Source organism: Scatophagus argus, chromosome 1 (assembly GCF_020382885.2).
Source record: "Scatophagus argus isolate fScaArg1 chromosome 1, fScaArg1.pri, whole genome shotgun sequence".
Lineage (NCBI taxonomy): Eukaryota > Metazoa > Chordata > Actinopteri > Scatophagidae > Scatophagus > Scatophagus argus.
This window is the reverse complement of record NC_058493.1, coordinates 7,546,551-7,565,986: the sequence shown is the minus strand read 5'-3', so window position 1 is coordinate 7,565,986 and position 19,436 is coordinate 7,546,551. Positions and strand designations below refer to the sequence as shown.

General features: G+C 41.9%; 2 protein-coding genes across 5 annotated transcripts in view; one reads left to right on the top strand and one right to left on the bottom strand.

Moving 5' to 3' along the window:
- LOC124071534 (granule associated Rac and RHOG effector protein 1-like) overlaps positions 1-16,941 on the top strand; it is a 32,392-nt gene extending 15,451 nt beyond the window's left edge. For all 4 annotated transcript variants that reach the window (XM_046412359.1, XM_046412184.1, XM_046412436.1 and 1 more), the window contains 12 exons: positions 4,619-4,831; positions 5,609-5,749; positions 5,974-6,069; positions 6,219-6,380; positions 6,676-6,834; positions 8,661-8,758; positions 9,945-10,070; positions 10,558-11,687; positions 13,053-13,218; positions 14,244-14,381; positions 14,571-14,646; positions 14,849-16,941. In XM_046412359.1, coding sequence (XP_046268315.1) covers positions 4,619-4,831; positions 5,609-5,749; positions 5,974-6,069; positions 6,219-6,380; positions 6,676-6,834; positions 8,661-8,758; positions 9,945-10,070; positions 10,558-11,687; positions 13,053-13,218; positions 14,244-14,381; positions 14,571-14,646; positions 14,849-15,220 — 2,877 coding nt within the window. In that variant the 3' untranslated portion in view covers positions 15,221-16,941. The remainder of the gene's footprint in view (positions 1-4,618; positions 4,832-5,608; positions 5,750-5,973; positions 6,070-6,218; positions 6,381-6,675; positions 6,835-8,660; positions 8,759-9,944; positions 10,071-10,557; positions 11,688-13,052; positions 13,219-14,243; positions 14,382-14,570; positions 14,647-14,848) is intronic.
- Positions 16,942-17,112: 171 nt separating this feature from the next.
- On the bottom strand, positions 17,113-18,191 carry ss18l2 (ss18, like 2). Its single transcript, XM_046413002.1, has 4 exons — positions 18,031-18,191; positions 17,681-17,757; positions 17,448-17,532; positions 17,113-17,339 (listed from the first exon to the last, which is right to left on the bottom strand). The coding sequence occupies exons 1-4, from the start codon at positions 18,097-18,099 to the stop codon at positions 17,280-17,282; spliced, it is 291 nt and encodes a 96-aa protein (XP_046268958.1). The 5' UTR covers positions 18,100-18,191; the 3' UTR covers positions 17,113-17,279.
- Between the last annotated feature and the right edge of the window lie 1,245 nt (positions 18,192-19,436).

The window sequence follows — 19,436 nt, the reverse complement described above, 5'->3', positions numbered from 1 at the left end:
ATGTCAAAATTTTGACTAATTTCACTTACACATTTTAACATGGCAAAACTTCTCTTCATCTGGCCTTAAATTCTAGTCTCCAACTTGCCTCAAGTTTGGTTGCTTGCATGCACACTCCCCAGTTTTAGCTACCCTGTCAAATTTGTCTTTGCTGCATCTGTATTTCTCCATTTCTTGTGTCAGTCTGTATATTTGCCACTCAATGCAGAGTTAAGCATGCATTCAAGACAAGTAATAATTCCCATTCCATTTGATTCTGTGACATCTCTAACAGAACCGTAGCATACTGTTCTGTCAGGGGAACCACAGCAGTACAAAACAAAAATAATCAGGGGTCATCAGTGTTTCCATAATCCTTAAGCATGTAGCAGTGAATAGGTACATGGCTGCGGCCAAGACACTGGAGGGGCTGCAGGACCTCAGTGGATGTGGCTGAGCCCATAACAGGAAACACTTTTGCACCGCAGTCAGTAAATCTGACTCTCTGTGGTCTTGAATATGCACAGATGAATACTGAGGAAGCCCAAGTCTGTGAAAGTTTAGACCGCATGTCTTGGCACTCACACTTGCTGTCTGGCCCTGGGCATAAAGGGTACATTTGTTAAAGTGCAGAAGGAAACGCATTAATACTTGACTTCACAATGGCCTTATTTGAGTATGTTAGTTGTATTAACCTCTGAGAAAACACTGGCAAGTGGCTTTATGGTTTTGCAATGAGTCATCTATGTTACAGGTTTGAGTTCAGTCAAGTAGAGCGTTGCTTTTGACTCAATATCTGCAATACTATCTCAGATGTTTTAGTTTGATAGTAGTAAGTTTTATGTACACATGCAAGTTAAACTTGCTGCTAATTCCGTCTGTCCTTTTATTATGTGATGTATTTGAACTGTGAAAGCGATTTTCCGTTTGTCTGCATGAGTTGAGGAATGCTGTTTGGGAGCTGGGTGGATTATGAGGTCTTCAGAATGAACAAAATGCATTTCTGACTTAGGGGGGTTGTGGTATGTGAAGCTTTCCCCCCCTATGTTCCCTTGCTCACATTTTCTTCTCTTTCTTTCTTTTGCCCCGATTTTTTTTAACCAATAGCCCCAAAAAGTTCAAGTCAGTGCAGCCTGCAAAACAAACTACCTTTTTTTTTCTTTACAAATCAGAGCCCGGATCCCTGGCTGCTCAGAGTGACTCCACTGCCAAATATGCATGAATATGTAACGGTATGTTTCGAGGCCATTTGCAGAGCTTGTAAGTTTTAAACCACAGAGTGTAGGCCAGAGGCGGACAGAGGTCCCCATGACCAGAGAGCCCTTGATGGCTGCTTTAGTCAGATAACTGCATAAGCTCTGCAAGCCAACCCCATTGCAGGCTGGAAACACTGGGGAAACAACTCGTTTATTTTCAGTTCTTAAATGCACTCATGGTGTTTTTTTAGATACAGCCGCTGGTTTTGTGATGAAATGTGGCCATGTCATGTGAGGGTTTCATCTAATTGCAGTAAAACATGTGATGTATATTTTGTAAGTTACATACTTGGCTGTTTTGACTTGTGTGTTGTGGAAAAAAACAAAATTGAAGAGGAAAAAACATGCTTGTACATCAGTTGGGTTAGGCCTGAAAGTGAGGCTATGGAACAGTGTGTTCATGAACTGGTTCTCAGTTTGCTTGTATTGTCATTGTGATGGGTAGCTATGTGATACACATCCTCGTTTTCTTCGTATTGTCGTGTCATGGCAAGAAATGTGTCAGTGTGTAAACATGCAAATATAGATCAAAACAACTCTGGAACGAAAACACAGACACACACGCACAAAAAAAAAAAAAAATCCCAATGTGTTTTGGTGAGAAACAACTAATGTAACATATCTTTAATTAGTTGACAAGAAAACTCTCCAAGTGACATTTATCTGTTTTAGCTTGGACATGGTGAGACTGATTCGATCATATCTAGAATGACTTTAAAATTACACAGCAAGTCAGTTGCAACATATGTGAGAGACCAATTCTAAGCAATTCAGGGGTCAAGACCATTGTGTCCTTCCTCTTTCTTTTGTATGATTGTGTAAAAGGGAAAATGGAGAGCAAGCAGTAAACTCAGTGGGCATTCAGTGAGCGCAGACCTTACAAAACAAAATTCTGTTGAAATATGCTTGTGCCCAGATGAAACTGCGTCATCAACTCTGCATTTATGTACTTGTAAACTGGAAATATTTCACCTTAACATGCATTTGTGAAAACTATAAAGCCCTTATCATTTATATATGTACAAATATGAAATACCTAAATTGAAATAACATGAATATGGCTAAACAACTTACAATTTTAATTTGTGTATATGTATATGTGTATAATATATGAGTGTGTGTGTATATATATGTTTCCATAGCCACACCTTAGTTTGAGACAAGTGTTCTCCCTATGAAACAACTATCCCCGAGTTCTCCATATGGAATTTACAATGGATGGCATATATTCTGCCGAGGTCAAATGCTTTATCTGGCAATGTTAACAAAAGTAAATGTGATTTGGATCCAAAATTTTCTGTTTTCTTTTTTGGTTCATGCTAAACCCTTGCAATTTTAATGAAAATCAGGGTAATAGTTTTTCTACAATCCTGCGTACAAACCAACAAACGTTATCGTCCTTGACAGAGGTGATAAAAGTAAAGCCAGCAATTTGCCGCATTTAGCGTCAACATTAATCAAGAAGGTAGACTGTTGGTGGTTTTTCAAATGTCAGGCTGCCATGCAACATGACATGACCATCTGGTTATTATAACACCCTCACACTTTCTGTAAAAGACATCTAGATCTCAGGAACACTGCTCTCCTAGAATCAGTGAATTTATAGTGCAGGTGTTCTCAGAAAATAGAATAGTATACATGTTGATTGATTCATGAGTCGCCTTGTTTGGGCTTGAGAGGGGCCCAGCATCGGCTTGGCTCTGCCGCGCTATTATTTCTCATATTTTCCATGACTGTGTGGGATACTGCACAGCCAATCACATGTGTTATCCATTATCTTGTGCTGTAGCCATGGCCTCAATTTTTTTTCCTCACTTTGTTATTGTAGACAACTTTGGAACACTTTTAGCTGAATTTGGTCTCACCGCCAGCCTGTGGTCAAGCTATTTTGTGCTTTTCATTAGGATACACTGCAGGTGACTTTGTCTTGTATAATTTGGCTGTTTTTATTACATACAAGCTTCATTATCAGACTCTTCATATCTTCTGTTAGCTATTATTTGTCTACTTTGCATATACTGTAAATGAGTTCTGATTAGTTGCTCAGGATCAACAGCAGGAACAGGAATCTCTCATCTTGTGCGCACTGGACCTGGGTCTGTGTTTATCAAGCATGCATGAGTAAACTGGGCAACGACTGGGTAAAGTGGGGCAACGACATACAATAAAGGTCCCAAGCTTGATCAAATTGGGTTTGCTGTGATTACAGTATGTGGTGCATATCTTAATGACAAGACCACCATGACATCTCAGTGTCCAGTAGTTTGATAGGTAGTGTGCCCAATAGTACCCAGTAGAAATTATGATCCATTATCCTCTTATATTAAATTTTACAAGAAATAAACAACGAGGAGAAGGAAGCCATCAGATTTCCAAAGTCATGGCTCAGACACTCTAAAGAGGACGATGGATTTGTCATCACATCCTGGTTTAAAGGTTTCATGCTTTTCAGTCTTTGACACAGTTTATTTTTGGTCTCCATGAAGTGTGGTGTTGAAGAACGAAAGTAGCTGTGTCCTGTTGTTCCTGTCTGCCATCCGAAAGCAGCAGCATATTTCTGTCTTTACAACTCAGCCTCCCCATTGAGATATTTTCAGCAGGTACCTCATAAAAGAAAACCCTGTGACCATGGTGGACCCTGTGGTGTCCTGTTTCTCTTATTTTGCTAACTGGACAACAAACCTTCTCTAAATGTGGACTATTCTCTTACCAAACAAACACACACACTCCAGCATTCAGCTCAGTAGGTGTGGAGCGATGTATGTCACCTAGAAATATTTGTGAACATTTCAGCAGTGTTCTAATAGTTGTAAATGGATGTGTTCTTCCGTACATACATGTTCTTGATTTTATTAGAAATAAAATAAATTGAAAATGACTTGACCTGTTGAAATTACTCACTTTAAATGCAAACACATGCACATGTTTACTTTGCTGCAGTCTAGTCTTGCAAAATGTTTTCTTTTGTAAGATGTAGTACTCGCTTCACTGATTTGTCTCTGTGTCATGACACAACCTGTACTGATTTTTAGTTCTAAAGCAGCTTTACTGTTATGGGATTTGTTGTGACAAACAGTACAGAAAGAAAGTGAGTTACTATTTCCTAAAGAGGAGATGAGTGTAACAACAGCCACACTTTTTCTATCTTGGCTGAGGTTCTCAGTTCTCAAGGTGTGGATGAAGAAATAACATCATCTCATTTTGTTAGAAAGAAGCATTTGTTTTTTTTGGATTGTTAATCAGTCCCTGAAGCATGTGGCCATGCATGTTAGTTTTCTAGCCTGCAGGCATCCATATTGTATGGTGTGTCAAACCTCCTGGCTCAGGTACTCTGGTATTCTTAGAATGAGGTATGCATTAACAGTAATCTGTTGTCTTTCCAGGTGCTGGGTCGCTGCTTCCTCACGGTGATGCAGGTCCATTTCCAGTTTCTGTCACAGGCTTTGCAGAAGGTCCAGCCTGTGGCTCAGTCCTGCCTGGCAGAGGCTCTTGCTCAGGCCCAGGAGCGTTGTGCCAACGCCCGCTCCCAAAGCGCCGACCTTGGGCCTCTCACAGAGCTGGAGGAAGCCTCTCGCTCATGGAAAGGTGCAGCTCAGGTATGCAGTCACAGGGTGTCCTGGGAATCTTCTTGGTCCGGGTCTCAGAAACATGGGGTTTGTTTGTTTGAGGTGAAAAGCTAACTTGTGTCACATTCCTAAGAAATGCTGAAATGGCTCAATTTCCTGTTTCCTCTTTTTTGAGCTGCAGTTCATCTGTGAATCTGCTATGTTCAGTACCTCTCTAAACCCTAGACCATGTAAAGAAGGCAGTTTTGAAAGAGGACTTGGCTAATCCCCAGGATAATCAGTCCCACTGGCCTATTTTGAGCTTTGTTGTATGAAGTGAGGCAGGGAGGAGAATAGTAGGTTGACTGATCTGTTAAACCCTGGCATGCAAAGCGTCAGCCCTGGAGGGGACAAGGCTGGATAGGCCCCAGTAGAATGGGCTGGGGTGGGGGTTGTTAAAGCAAAGTTAGATGGCAAGAACTCTTCTTCAGAAGCTCTGCACATGCTTTTTTATCATCTAAAAGGTTGTATTTCCTAGTGTGTAACATCTGTTTTATCAAATCTTTTATTATTTTATGAGTCATTTTCCAATATTCAAAAGAGATGTACCTGTAACACTTTGTGCTGTCTTTTTTTAAAAACACCCTTTATTTAACTTCTGTACATCTTCATAAACCCTTTTACATCACCTTTGAAATGCCAGTCATCGAATTGTCTCATGAAATCCACTCATCCTCAAGGATGTCCTGCATTCCTCTGTGACATTGTGCTGTAGTAGTGTAGATGTTAGCGCTGTCACTCTGACCCAGTGCTCTGTATACACTACAGGCCACGGCAAGACTGAGAGAGAGGGGCCGGGACGGCTGCCTGGCAGGCATCCAGGTTCAGCAGCTCTTCTGCTCCAACAACACCACCATCCCTGAGCACCAGCTGAAGGAACTCAACATGAAGATTGACAACGCTTTACAGGTACAGCGATCACCTAATAGACCAGGTCAGGGAGCTACACAAGATGTATAAAAAACAGATCACCTCCAGGTGAAAGGACTGTTTTTTAGATCTAATAAAAAGGGTTGAACTAGATGGTCATTATTTAACTATACTATCAGGGAAGTAGTAGGATCAAATCTATTGTTTTTAGTGATGAATGCAATGTTAGACTGAAAGCCCTGTGTGTTTTTCAATATCTCCAGGCCTACAAAGCAGCACTAGAGAGCCTGGGCCATAGTGAGTACGCTCTGAAGGCTGGCTTTCATCTTAACCCCAAAGCTGTCGAGGCAGCCTTACAGGTGAGTTCAAATTCATCGCACATAATATAGTAGGGAGTGGTAATCTACAATACAACCAAAGATTTATTGAGTCTTTAAAGTGGACATATTTGCCCTATGGGAAATGTTTACATGCTGGTGTGTGTGTGTGTGTCTGTGTGTGTGCGCAGGGCTGCTGCAGTGAGGCAGAGGCCCAGCAGGCAGGCAGAATGCAGACCACCTCCCAGCCTATCCAGTGTGAGCTGCCCACCATCCCTGTGCAGATTGGCTCTCATTTCCTGAAAGGAGTGTCCTTCAATGAGTCAGCGGCTGAAAACCTCAAACTGAAAACGGTATGGTCCCTATCTCGACCGGTCAGCTTCATTCTACTTTTAATGGTTACCCCCAAAAAGTTCAAGTTCCCCTATCGGTTACCAGAGTGCAGTGTTAGCCATGTTTTGCTCATGACTGTGGTTCTTCTTAAAAAAAAAAAAAACACAAAAAAAAACCCACTATGTTTTGAGCGCTAACCTGAAATGTGTATCAGTGAAAGTTCTAGTTGCTCTTCAGTGTAATGTGTACTGTAACATTGGCAGATGGTGATAGCAGACTAATTTGTAGAGGGGTCACTGTGTTTCGTCTCTTCAGCACACAATGCTGCAGCTCATTAAGGAAGCGCTGGGCCAGAATGGAGTTACCCCCAGGGACGACTCTCCCGTCACCGAGGTCCTCAACCAAGTCTGCCCATCCAGTTGGAGAGGAGCCTGCAAGACAGCTGTTCAGCTGCTGTTTGCCCAGGCTGGTCTGGTGAGTGGAGATGTTGAAGACCAGGGCCGCTACAGTAAAGCTGTGTTTCTCTGAGAGATGCTTACACTGTAGTCTTGTGACACCAAGAGTGTCACAAGATTAGCAAAGCTTGGTCTGTAAAAGTTTAGGTTACAATTGTTATGCTTTATTGAATAGTATTGTGTAAGTATATATAAATAGTATGTTGTCATTACAAAAATGTTAAAAATATGAGCAAAAAGGCAAGTAAAAGGATTTATTTTAACATAGATCATACTGTTTTTTTTTTCCTAATTTAAAAATTTTTTTTTGTTATCTTGTTTGAGTGAGACCTTCTAAGTTAACAGCTGTTGAGAAAGTTCTGTATTGTATCTTCATTAGTATTTTGCTCTCGTTAACATCCATCACCACAGTGTAGTTGATATCACAGAGCGATGGAGAAGAGGCGACATGCTGACGTGAACAGGCCTGTTGTCCTTCAGCGACACTTCGGCTTAAGTTAGCGAATCCTCTCCTTTTGTGCATCTGTGGGTTTGGCAGCTCACATCCCATTGTTTGTCAGATTTGTAATGGAGATGAGGAGATCTGTCCGCTTGCTTGGAGGCAGCCGAGAGGTGTAAACAAACACAAGAGAGACACAAAAGAAACATTCCTGCAGCATCTGGGTAAAGGATGGGCCGGCCTGGGTGGGTTTGCAAACAGAGCCCCCCCCCCCGTTGAAAAGGAGAGTCATGGGGAGGGAGGGTCATTGGCAGGACACTCCTCAGAGTAACACCGGAGTGTTTATGCTCCGGTGTTTATTTCCTCTGTGTGGTCTGCTCTGTTTTGTGTGTCAGGTCGATGGAGAGTTCCCGTCCAGCCCTGCCAGCCCCGTGCTAACTGTAAAACAATCCCTGGGTGATGGATGAGTGTTTTGCATTAACTCCTTATCTCAGCCTATGGCCACTCAACTCAAAACAAATCGTATCTCCCCAACATTTCTGAAAACATTTGCATATACATACTCTCATGAAACATTCACTGTCATGCACTGTCCTCACCTCTCCACATATACAGTCTTTCTCCTCCCTGTTTTCATTCTTTTACACACACTGTAAGAATCATCATAGCTGTTCTGCTGTCATTCGCGGAAACATTATTCAGCTGTGACTCCCTTTTCCTTTCTAGTCATGGCTTTCGGAGCCTGGTGAACAAGTTGACCTCGTCTGTTTTGCTGCTGCTCTCCCTCCTCATTCCTGCCCCAGTAACTTTGTGTTTCAACATGGCTGATAGACTTTGTGTGTGTGTGTGTTGCTCTCTTACATGGGCAGCCAGGGGTTTCTGAGGATACACCTGTTTTTTGTTTTTTTTTTTTTCTTTCCAAGTAACAATAGTGTAACTTCCTGTGATACAGGAAATGGACTCCTCCCACCTTCCCTCCCTCTATTTAAGCCAGCTGTATGGATCTTGAGGAGCCAAGGCCACTTTCAAAGAACTCGCAAATAAATGTGACCAGCAGCAGGCAGGAGAGCGCGAGTCTGTTTATTGTCACTGGCTGATTGAATGCGTTCAGCTTCCTCAGCTTGAACTGCCTCTCTGCTTGGTGGGAATTTAATGCCAGACATCAATGAAAAGCCTGTGCCTTCTTGCTATGTTTTTTTTTTTTAACCATGGCGGGTCATAGAGCTAAATCTGACAGGTTTACATACTGCGCTGGATAAAACCAATCTGTTTTGTTTCAAGACTGTCTCAGTTTTCTTCAGTTGCTTTACATTGGGAGAAGTTTAGTTGCTGTATATGTAAATTAAAAGCTTGAAAGCTTGTCTGTCCAGACATTCTTATGGAAGTTTGTTTCTGTATCCCAACAGGTGGTTGTTGATACAGCTCAGATTGAGAACAAGGAGGCCTATGCTCCCCAGATCACTCTTGAGGGTTCCAAGGTGGTGGTCCAGGTTCCCTCTACATGGTAAGCACATCAAGATAGTTTCTTTTAAAAGAAGACATTCGACTGTTAAACCTCTGCATTTCTTCCAACTGCAGTTACAGTTAGAAATCAAGACAGTTTTAAAAAGAGGTACATTTCTAATGAACACAAACTGGATTATTACCTAGTTGGACAGTTACGTGGACAGTTTGATCACATGGTTTTGTGTACACAACAGAATGAAAGTGTAGCAGCGTAAACACAAAGGTTAATTATGTAAATCTAATGTACACAGTCAGAGATGAGATAACAGTGAACAGACAACAGAAAACAATAGCCTATGACAGCACATTGTTGATACATGTTTTCACTGCACACTAAAAGGACCTTGTGTTCAAAACACAATGAAGAAGAATGAAAAATCTGTTCAGTGCATAGGATTTGGATTTAAGTACACAAAGCTGCTCAGCACGTTTGTAATATAGTGGTAAAATGTCTGCATTAACCAGACTTCTGTGGTATTTTATTGAACAGAGTCGTTGTTGCTCTGCTGGGTTTCACAATCAGTGTTTATGACAGCTATGACAAGATTGTAACCGTCTTGGAATTTAAGACTAGAAAATCAAGATGCCATTGTTCTTTGGAGGAGATGAAATTTGGTCCTTTGTTATGAGTTGTAGGGAAGTTTTTCAATGGTGCAGCAAAACTGAAATTCGTCTAGACCTACATTTACACCGCCGATTCATTCATGTGATAATATAAATCAATGTTGATAGAGTTATTATGTGTCTGTGCCTTAATCAGTGCCATATATAATTACATATATGTATACACATACATTTAGGGACTGTCCATTAAAGCTACAATACACCTAGGGTCTTGGAGCAGTTAAGTTGGATATACTCGCAGTTAGTTTCATTTGAGAAAAGGGAAAGTATTTTCTTCATATGCCTCACAGTGTGAGTTTCAGTTAACATCCTGGTAAGAAGATGTGTGTTTGCTTTTCAGCTTTGAGCAGCTGACATGTAGCTATAATGACTACACAAAATGTAAAGTAGCCTCTTAGGGTGTTTTTAGCTCCTCTTGTTTTTTCTTGTTTATTAATATCAAAAGTCACATGAACATCTTTAATAAATGCATCTGAGCTTCTGTGTGCGGGACATTTGGATTTGTTGTTAATGACCTGTCCTGTCCTGTTGTTTGTGTGTGCGCGTGTGTGTGTGTTCAGGTGTCTGAAGGAGGACCCAGCCACCATGTCCCTGCTCCAGCGGAGCTTGGACCCAGAGAAGACACTTGGTTTAGTAGACGTGCTCTACACAGCAGTCTTTGACATCAGCAGATGGAAGGAGAGAAAGTAAGTGGTGTTAAACTGTAATAAATAATAACTTACCGGTAATTTTCTTACAAGAAGCTTTACCAGGTTTCTGTACATGTTAACTGTTGAGATGTACGTTTCACACTTAGCCTGTTCAGGAAACCCTGGAATGTTTGCTTGATTAGTACCATTAATTTGGGCTGCTCTGAAAGTTGATTCCCAAGGCCATCTTGCTGTTGCTTCCTGGGAATCTCTGGTTTGGTTCATTTGTTTTGTGAAAGCAAATGGACCAAGCACCAGTATTTTGTGATGGTACAGGTGCGATTTTGGCAGAATTTCATAAGCTCAACCACTAATAAGTTCTTCTGCTGATCGTAAAATCTGTTCCATATGCGATCGTCAATCTGTCGAAGAGAAAGCAACTATAGTCAAGTGAATTCTGGTTACAATATTAAGTACATTTGATACTTGGTAATGAATTCATATTCAATAATTGAATGTGTATCTTTCTCTCTTCCTTCAAAAGAGAGCAAGCCTTGCCCACTATTCAGATACAGCTGCAGCGGGAGAGCACAGACTATGGTGGTCACGCAGATCTGCCTCCAGGCACCACCTCCAAGACCTCCAGTGGATTGCCCAAAACAATATCCAAGCTAACTTCCAAGTTTACCAAGAAAGTCTCATCCAGTTCTCATAATGGAGGCAGTTACTCCATCCCTAGCACCCCGTCTCGCAGCATGCTATCAACCAGCAGCTCCGAGGATAAGGCCAAGAGCCTGGGCCACAGTGACGGGAGGCTACAGAGTATTCTGCAGATGAGCAGCCTGTCCTGCAGCACTGACTCTCCCCAACAAAGCCAGCTGGCCAATGGCTTGGTGTCCGAGGACCAGGGGATGAACCTGCCGACTGACCAAGAGATGCAGGATGTCATCGACTTTCTCTCAGGATTCAACATGGGAAAATCCCAGCAGGCTTCGCCCCTGGTCAAGAGAAGGAATTCTGTGGCATCTGCAAACCCTGCTGAGCTGAAACCCCCGAGTGGACCGCCGCCAACTTCCCAGTCTATGTCTCACAATGCCCTGCAGACCCCAGCTCAAGCCCTGCCCCTGCCCCTGTCCCTGCCCCTGCCCCTGCCCCAGCCACAGCCTCAGCCTCAGCCAGTGCAGAAGCAGCAGCCTCAACCACAACCACAACCACAGCCACCTCCTCCGCAGCAACAACAGCCCCAGCAGCAGCAGCAGCCCCCTCCTCCGCCTCAGCAGCCCTCCCCGCAGGCCCTGCAGTACTACCAGCACCTCCTGCAGCCTATCAGTCAGCAGCAGCCACCTCCTCCTCAGCAGACCCCACCCCAAGTCCTGCCACAGCAAAGAGTTGCAAGCAAGTGGCTTGGCACCTCTGGGCAACAGCCTCCACCTCAAGGCCCTCCAGCAGGACTGTCACCCCTGGGTCCCATCGGCCAGTGGGGCTCTCCTGGACTGCCAGATCTGAGCTCGGATCTGTACAGTCTGGGCCTGGTTAGCACCTACATGGACAGTGTCATGTCAGAGATGCTGGGTCAGAAGCCACAGGGGCCCCGCAACAATACTTGGCCCAACAGGGACCAGAGCGAAGGAGTATTTGGAGTCCTGGGAGACGCACTGCCCTTCGACCCAGCAGGTGAGAGCCATCTCGATTGTCCTGGAGGTCTACTTACCCTGCACAACACATACACACTGAGCAGGTTGATTAAAAAGCAGTTCATCCCAAAACAAAAGAATAATCAAGTAACACGCATCCACATTCTCGTTTATTCAGAGGACAACCCATTGATTCAGTGGTCTTTTAAAAATGTCGAAGGGAGCGAAGAGCTTGCATTGTTCTGAGTCAAAGCTGACATTGCATTAGGATAATGGATGAATTGTGGTTGATTGTCGCTCAATAATGTTTGTGTTTTCTTGTCTTCTGTCACATTGGAGGCATTTTCACTTTTTATTAGCATACAGAGCTACATTATGTTCACTTTCTGTGTGAATTATCATCTGTGCTTTTTTAGTAAAGACCTAAATGTTCCAAATAACATTTTTATAGTTATGGCCTGCCAGCTCTTCTGTAGAAGATATGAAGATATTTCCAAATATGAGTGTCTTCCCAAGCTCTTCAGTCAGACTGTTAAGTCAGCAGTGTGAGGGAGGGGCAGGCCTGGAGCTTTGCTGACACCATTGTTTCATTATTGGAAAGAGAAGCAGCATAGCAATATTTTTATGACTTGCAGTGTCCTTAGTTATTCATTATACGTGAAACATAATGTTCAAAACAGGAGTTGGGTGTACTGACTTGCCCATAGTGTCCATTGAATCCAGCTGAAACCATTTAGATGCTTGCAGTGCGTATCCAGCTGACATGTAAAAAGGTATTCATCAAAATGAAAATCATTTTTGTGCCGTAAAAGAAAATTTGTTTGCAGGCATCAGTTGATAACATAAAGGAACTATTAAACAATTATTATTCTTGTGCACAAAAGATGACATCATTATTTTAAAATAAAGCAGTGTACAGGTAATCAAAACACATAGCTGGTAATGAAACAGTCTTTAAAATATAAGCATAAAATGTTTATTAGGCTTCCGTCACTGCATCCAGTAAAGCAGGTGTTTTGTCATGCTGCCAGTCAGCGTATAATAAAATAGTCATATAATATTTATATATTATATTCAAGCAGATTTGAGAGTTTGGAGCCTGATCAAAGTAACATAATAAATGTAGGTCAGATAGTATGAGCAGCTGTCTTCCCCCTGCGTGTAGCTGCGACTGTAAGGTGGTGATTTATGCTGAATTTAGCCTGTGTCAGTTGCTATTTTTACAGTGCAGCAGACACTTTTGATTGCAGTGGAAGCCTATTGTGCAGAGTTGACTTACAGCCATTGTGATTTTTCTGCTATGGTAGACATTCTGGCTAAATGGATAGAGCTCCAGGGAACAAAAGAGAAAAGCTGAGGGTGTCAGAAACTCACAGTTGTGTTTATCCTCTCTATCCATATGCAGTTGGCTCAGACCCGGAGTTCGCACGTTATGTTGCTGGCGTCAATCAGGCCATGCAGCAGAAACGGCAGGTGCAGCACATCCGTCGTCCCAGCAACCCACGCAGCAACTGGCCAATGCCTGATGAGCAGCACAGGACCTGGTCCCACCCAGAGTACTACAGCGAGGGGTAGGTGTCTGTATGTGACATGGCCTTCATTACCGGGCCACTGCTATAGAGAGAAAAAAAAATTCAAGGTTCTCATCAGGATCTGTAAGAGACTATATTGAAAAAGTAAAAATACAAACAGAAAAGAAGTAGAAGTAGTGGAATTGACATCATATGCATTACTGCTACATGCAGCTTCATGTTGCCACATGCAAAAGTAAGATCACACCCACAGTGTGCTATAATCTGCTCTCAGTACATCTTGATGAAAGTCTTTCCCTGGAAACACTGTTTAAATGTGACAACACAAATCAACATTTAGGTATATTTAAAGGTAGACAGTTTTCTACCAATCTCCTCAGCTCTCGCTCGCACACATGGATTGTACCAGTGTCCAGTACAGTCTTTACCATCCTTGCCAAATCTGGCAGTAATTAAATGCCTAACTTAATAAGATCTTTCAGGGTTAATTTAGGGCTGCATTATAGTGCTGATCTGTTGCAGGGTTATTTAAAGCTTAGTCTCATAGTGCACGACAGTGTTGAGCAATGTTTTCATTCAGCTATTAATGTGGCAGACATCATCAGTATGTGAGGCAACACCGTCCTGCTTATCTGACTAATCTGACCAGATGTACGCATCCACACAGCCATTATACTGCAGTGGCATCTCACTTGTTAATCTCATGTAATACTGTTATAGTTACTTTGTAATCACTTTTATGTGCCTGTCATTAAATAGGATAAAGGGATCCTGTAGAACCTGTTTCATATGGATAAATAGTCATCAAGTGCCACTGACTATACAGTTACATGTAACCAAAATCTGTAAAAATACATCACCCAAATTTAACCCACTTTTAATACATGTCTAGTTGTCTTTAACTCTTCAAGTCTAAATTTTAATGTTTACAGTTTCACACATTGGACATTTTTCGTAAATTGGGCGTCATTGAATAAATTTGACTCTGGCACTTTGTCCATATACCACATGTTTAAAAGTGTACTGGGAACAGCACTAACAGCTGTCCTGGTTTGTATCCTCAGGGAGGCTGTGAACAGCAGCTGGTCAGCCAATCAGGGGGACTCGGCCAGCTCCAGCGATGAGACGTCTTCAGCCAATGGCGACAGTCTGTTTTCCATGTTTTCTGGGCCGGACCTTGTAGCTGCAGTTAAACAAAGGAGGTAAGAAGTCCCAAACCCATCTCCGTCATAAGATGTGGTTCACACTCAAACACAAAACTTTGTGTAATGGCTCTAATCTCTTTGTCTCCTACCTTTTTACTATTGATACTTATTGCATAGATGATAAAATACAAAAACACAGCAGTGTGAGTGTATGAGTACTGATAATGCGTAATTTTCTGTTCTCAGAAAACACAGCTGTGGTGAGCAGGAGGTGTGCACCCTACCCTCCCCACCGCTCCATCACATCAGCGATGATAACCAGGTAAAGCAGAGAGCACTGTGCATGGTGCTGCTTTTTTAACTAGCGCTGATACTTTTGTGAATTATTTATCGTTTGGAAGTCTTTATCCTCTCTGAGATCCATAGTTAGTTTTTAATGTGGAATTTGAGAAAGGCTAGTGTTTACCAGGTAGAGGCAGGAAGAAGTTGTCACTTTGCTGATTTCTGTCTGCTTTGTTCCACAGGACTGCAAAACGAAAACTTGGCCTCCCAAAGCACCGTGGCAGCACTCGACCCACACTAACACCATGCCCAATCCCAGCTCTTCCTTGTACCAGATGAACATCCCTCCTTCCTCTCAGTGGAGTGACTCCATGCAGATGCTGCAGTCTCCTGTGTGGTCCACTGCCAGTGACTGCTCCCCCTCCACCGGCATCACCTCTGGTTTTCCCTTCACCCAGCAGCAGCAGCAGCAGCAGCAACAGCAACAACAACAACAACAACAACAACAACAACCACCACAGCAGCAGCAGCAGCAACACAAACCCATGACCAAGGGCTTTAAATCCTTCCCCCTCAAACATGAGCACAGGCCTTCCTACCTTCACCAGTACTGATCGAAGTCTAATGTCGAACATGTCGACGGTGAAGTGCCACCCAGGGCCTGCTGCTCTGTTTAGATGAGCTGCTGAGTGGGCCGAGCTGCAGCCATTACAGTCCACACCCGCTGAATTGGAAGATTTCAAAGCCCCAGAGGCAAAATTAAGTATACACACTGGCTCAACATTTTTGTATCTATATTTTTCCACGTCAAACATCCCCATTTGATAAAGAGACGTATTTTGAAGCTTTTTGAACTGCCATGTTTTAACTGCGAAAGTTGCATGTGTCATGCGGGCAGCAGTTAGTCTAGTGGTCGTTTCTCTGTCTGTTGAGCTGACGTATCCTCAGACAAGAGCTGGAGACGTGCACGGCCGTCACCCACTTGCTTCTGCAGCTGAACGTGTGTGTGTGTGTAAAGGATGGGGATTACAAGAGGGCAGGGGCTTGAAATGCTCTCATTCTGCCCATAATAAATATACTGTGTCTACATAGCTGTAACTGCCAAATCTCACGCACGATGACTCAGAATACAGCTACCATCTACTGTTTCATAGCTTGTAAAATACTGAAGTTGAAATATAAATATTTAGTTCTTTTTATTAAGAGGCTTTGAGCAGGCTCAGCATAAATATAGTAAGTCACTGCAGAGGTGTCATTTGAGCGAAATACACTACTTTTTCAACAACTGACCAGAGTTAAGAATTATAGCAGTAACAATGTGCCATGTTGGTATTGATAGCACTTGCAGACTATTATTTCCAACCAAAGCGTTGTTCACAAGATGAATGGTGCTGAAGAGATATGTGGCGGTCTGAGATTATTGATTAACGGTGAAGTTAACGCACCCTATTGGACGAGAGCAGTAGGGAACATCTTCACGCCCGGAAGCGCATTCATTTCCTCCTCTCTAATTGGCGGTTGTGTGCTCCAGATTGACACTAACTCCCATAAACCTAGCTTTTCTTTAACAATACAATATTTTTCTTGTACAATTATTGACAGTATTAATCTTATTTTTGTATTTTCTTACATGTTATACCATTACTGTATGTTAGTATTCTTGTAGGCATATTACATAAAACATTATTTTCCACCTCCCAATATGTGAAAAAGCACATTTTTTTCCTACAAAGTTGAACTACACCATCTATCTATAAAGGTTACCAAATATGCCATGCTAAACACTAAAACGTTGTGTGATGAGGGTGTTTTCAAGCCCTTGTTTCTTCGGTTTCTATGGCAATGGGCTGCATTTAAAAGCCCAGAATGTTAACTTTTTGTGATGTTTGCGGATGCCAATGTTGCCTGTATTTATGAAATGACACCATGTTTTCAGAAAACTAACATACTTAACATGTTTACAGAGAATTGTTTGCTGTATATACATATAAATATATATCTTTTTATAGTTAATGTGCTTTGCACAATCAAGATATAGGGTTTGTTGCTTTTTGTCTGTGTTCTCTCCCTAACTGTTGCAGCCTTTTTTAAAGACATCATTACAGACCTTGGACTGTAACTGTTAGCTTCTCAGCTGTGTCAAATGGTTTACTAGTGGCTTCTACAAAAGAAAACAAACAAACAAAAAAAAAAAATAAAAAAATGTTGCCCTACTAGAAGATATGAAGGGGGACTGCTTGGCTTATGTTGCTTATTGTTCTCTTGAGCTGGCAACCGAATCTTTCCAAGTGTACCAGCAATGCAAAAAAATGAATAAAAATGACTAGCAATTCAATATCCCGCCTTTGATGTTTTTCTGCTGACAAGATGCTTATTTATTCCTTGAATGCTTCCGTTAAAGACATCTCATACAATCAGATATCCTGTGCAGTGATAACATCTCTGTATTGAAACAATTCAAAAACAAAGAGAACGAACTTTTACAAATAGAATATTTTTAATGCACAATTTGTATTCACTGATTTAATATAAACACTATAACATTGCTGAACTGAAACACCAGTGCTCCCGAAATGGACAACATTACTGAAAACAGTAACAAAAATATATTTTCATGTGACGTAAAACCAGTTTTGTGTCAAAAGCTGACGATACATCCCCACTCCACTGACATCACGTCCCCTCGTGCCCGTTCACAGCTGGTGTGGAGGCTGAGGTTTCATTAGATGTAGACTGGAAACAGAAACAACATCGGTAATAGGAATAAGCAACTACAGAATACTACTAATAACTGTATCATTACTGTAGTAATCATTAATGATTTGTGTGGTTTGTCTTTACATTTGAAGAGGGGGGTGTGTTGTCTGAACTGGCATCAGCTATGGTGGCCAGATAGACGATGTTGCGGTGCAGGAACTGTTGATATCTGATGGAAATATCAGAAAATAAGCAGCTGAAAACCCCCTGTTGGAAAAGCCTCGCACATACACGTTACAATTCTGCTGTATCCACTACAACTTTACTGTGCATTCAGATAAATTCGTAGCAGAGCACTTAGGTTTGTTTCCACTTACTGTACACACTCCACTGCTCGTCCTTTCTGCATGTATTCGGTGATGCATCTAACTAACTGGTCGTTTTCATCCAGCAACTGGGACAGAGAAAACAAAAACATGAACGGACTCGAATAACATACATTAATCAGTTATTTAATCTTAACAGGATTTAACCATTCTTGGAAACAATAATGTCGCTTTCGAATTCACCAAACCTAATCAAATGCAAACGAAGAGCGAGTGAATGGATAAACGGATAAAGTAACTAGCTAGTGGCTAAAAGCTAACGCTCACACCACAGGTTAATTTACGTGAATGAGCTAACAGCTACTTAGCCGCAGCGTTAAAATCCTCCACTAATGTCTTACCCTTTGTATTGTCTCTTGGTTAATTTTTGCCGTCCCTCGTAGTTTCTTTGGCACAAAAACAATGGACATTTTTTTAACTTGCACTTGGTATGATACTTGCTTATGTATGCTAGCGAACGCTTCTTCGTTTTCTTCTTCTTCTTCTTCCTCTTTTACTGTCGTCTTCTTCTTCGTCGACTATATTAATCGACGGCCGTGTCATACTTTTGGTATTATCGCCACCTTCTGGAGAGCTGAAGTCTCGTCATCTTTATTTTATTCAACCTAAAATGTCCAATCTTGACTCCGTTGATTGTCCCATAGCATGAATTCTAGCATTTCAGGTGACCCCACCCGATCTTTCAGCAAACACCACAAAAAAACACCTATCTAACTAACCAACTTAAATCAACCAGCACATTCAGCCCCACAGAACGAGCTTTTGCATTTTGAACACGTCCATGAACGGTGCATTTGTGCCACCCCAAGGCCAAAATGTAAAAAGTGACACAGGAGCAGTTGTGGACCTGGGAAGAATTTCCCCAGTATCCCTCACAACACTTACAATAGCTTACAGTCACAATGAGGGCACTAATTAAAACATTACTTTGATGTTTTCTGTTAATAACACTGTAAGCTCTTCTCCATTCACATCATTTGGTCGCAGACATGCTGTTGGAAAACAAAGAATATACTCACCGAAGACTCTTTTTCTTTTCTTTGACATTATTGTGTGACAAGTCCTCTAACCACGCTTGTTTACTGTCTGGGTGCACTTTGAGGAGACAGTGGACTGAAACTGTACTTTACAATCCAGTTACAGGTAATGAGTGGCAAGCTATAATTTGGTAAATACTATATTTAAAGAGTTTACTTTCAGTATTTCATCGAAGAGACTTGATTTATTGCAGGATGGTAATTGGCCCTTTTCGTGTCAAAACAGGAAAAGCCCAAACAACATGATTAACGATGGCTCTGCTGCACTGCGCGTCATGTTACTGCGCAGTGGAAACAAGTCAAGCTGAAAGAGCGCAGCCCTTTCTAATGTTTTGAATTTCACAATTTCAACTTTTCCTGTCACATGTCAAAAATGCCTGAAGCAAATTATTTATTATGTAGATCAAGTAAAAAAAATGATTCATTGCAACTGTACCTGTTCAACTTGTATTGATTCTGTAAATGTAAGAAAAACAATTAGTCCCAAACACGTATGGTGACACTGAGTGGACCAATGGGATGTTGTCTTCTATTGCATTTTAAGAAGCAATTAAAGCAATGTTTTCGTGCTGCTGAAGGACACTGTAAGATCAGTTTAAAATGTGTGTCCAAACAGGAAAGTTCCTGAGATGTTCCTGGGATGTTTCAACACAAAGACAAGGGGAATATTGGGAGAAACTCTGGGAGATATAATCTGAAGAAGTAGCATT

Excerpts from the sequence above, each read along its gene's own strand:
- ss18l2 (XM_046413002.1), bottom strand. The coding sequence starts at position 18,099 with ATGTCCATTGTTTTTGTGCCAAAGAAACTACGAGGGACGGCAAAAATT. Across the intron at positions 17,533-17,680 it reads CGAGCAGTGGAGTGTGTACA|ATATCAACAGTTCCTGCACC; the intron begins GTAAGTGGAAAC and ends TATTTCCATCAG. Across the intron at positions 17,340-17,447 it reads ACACACCCCCCTCTTCAAAT|TCTACATCTAATGAAACCTC; the intron begins GTAAAGACAAAC and ends TTCTGTTTCCAG.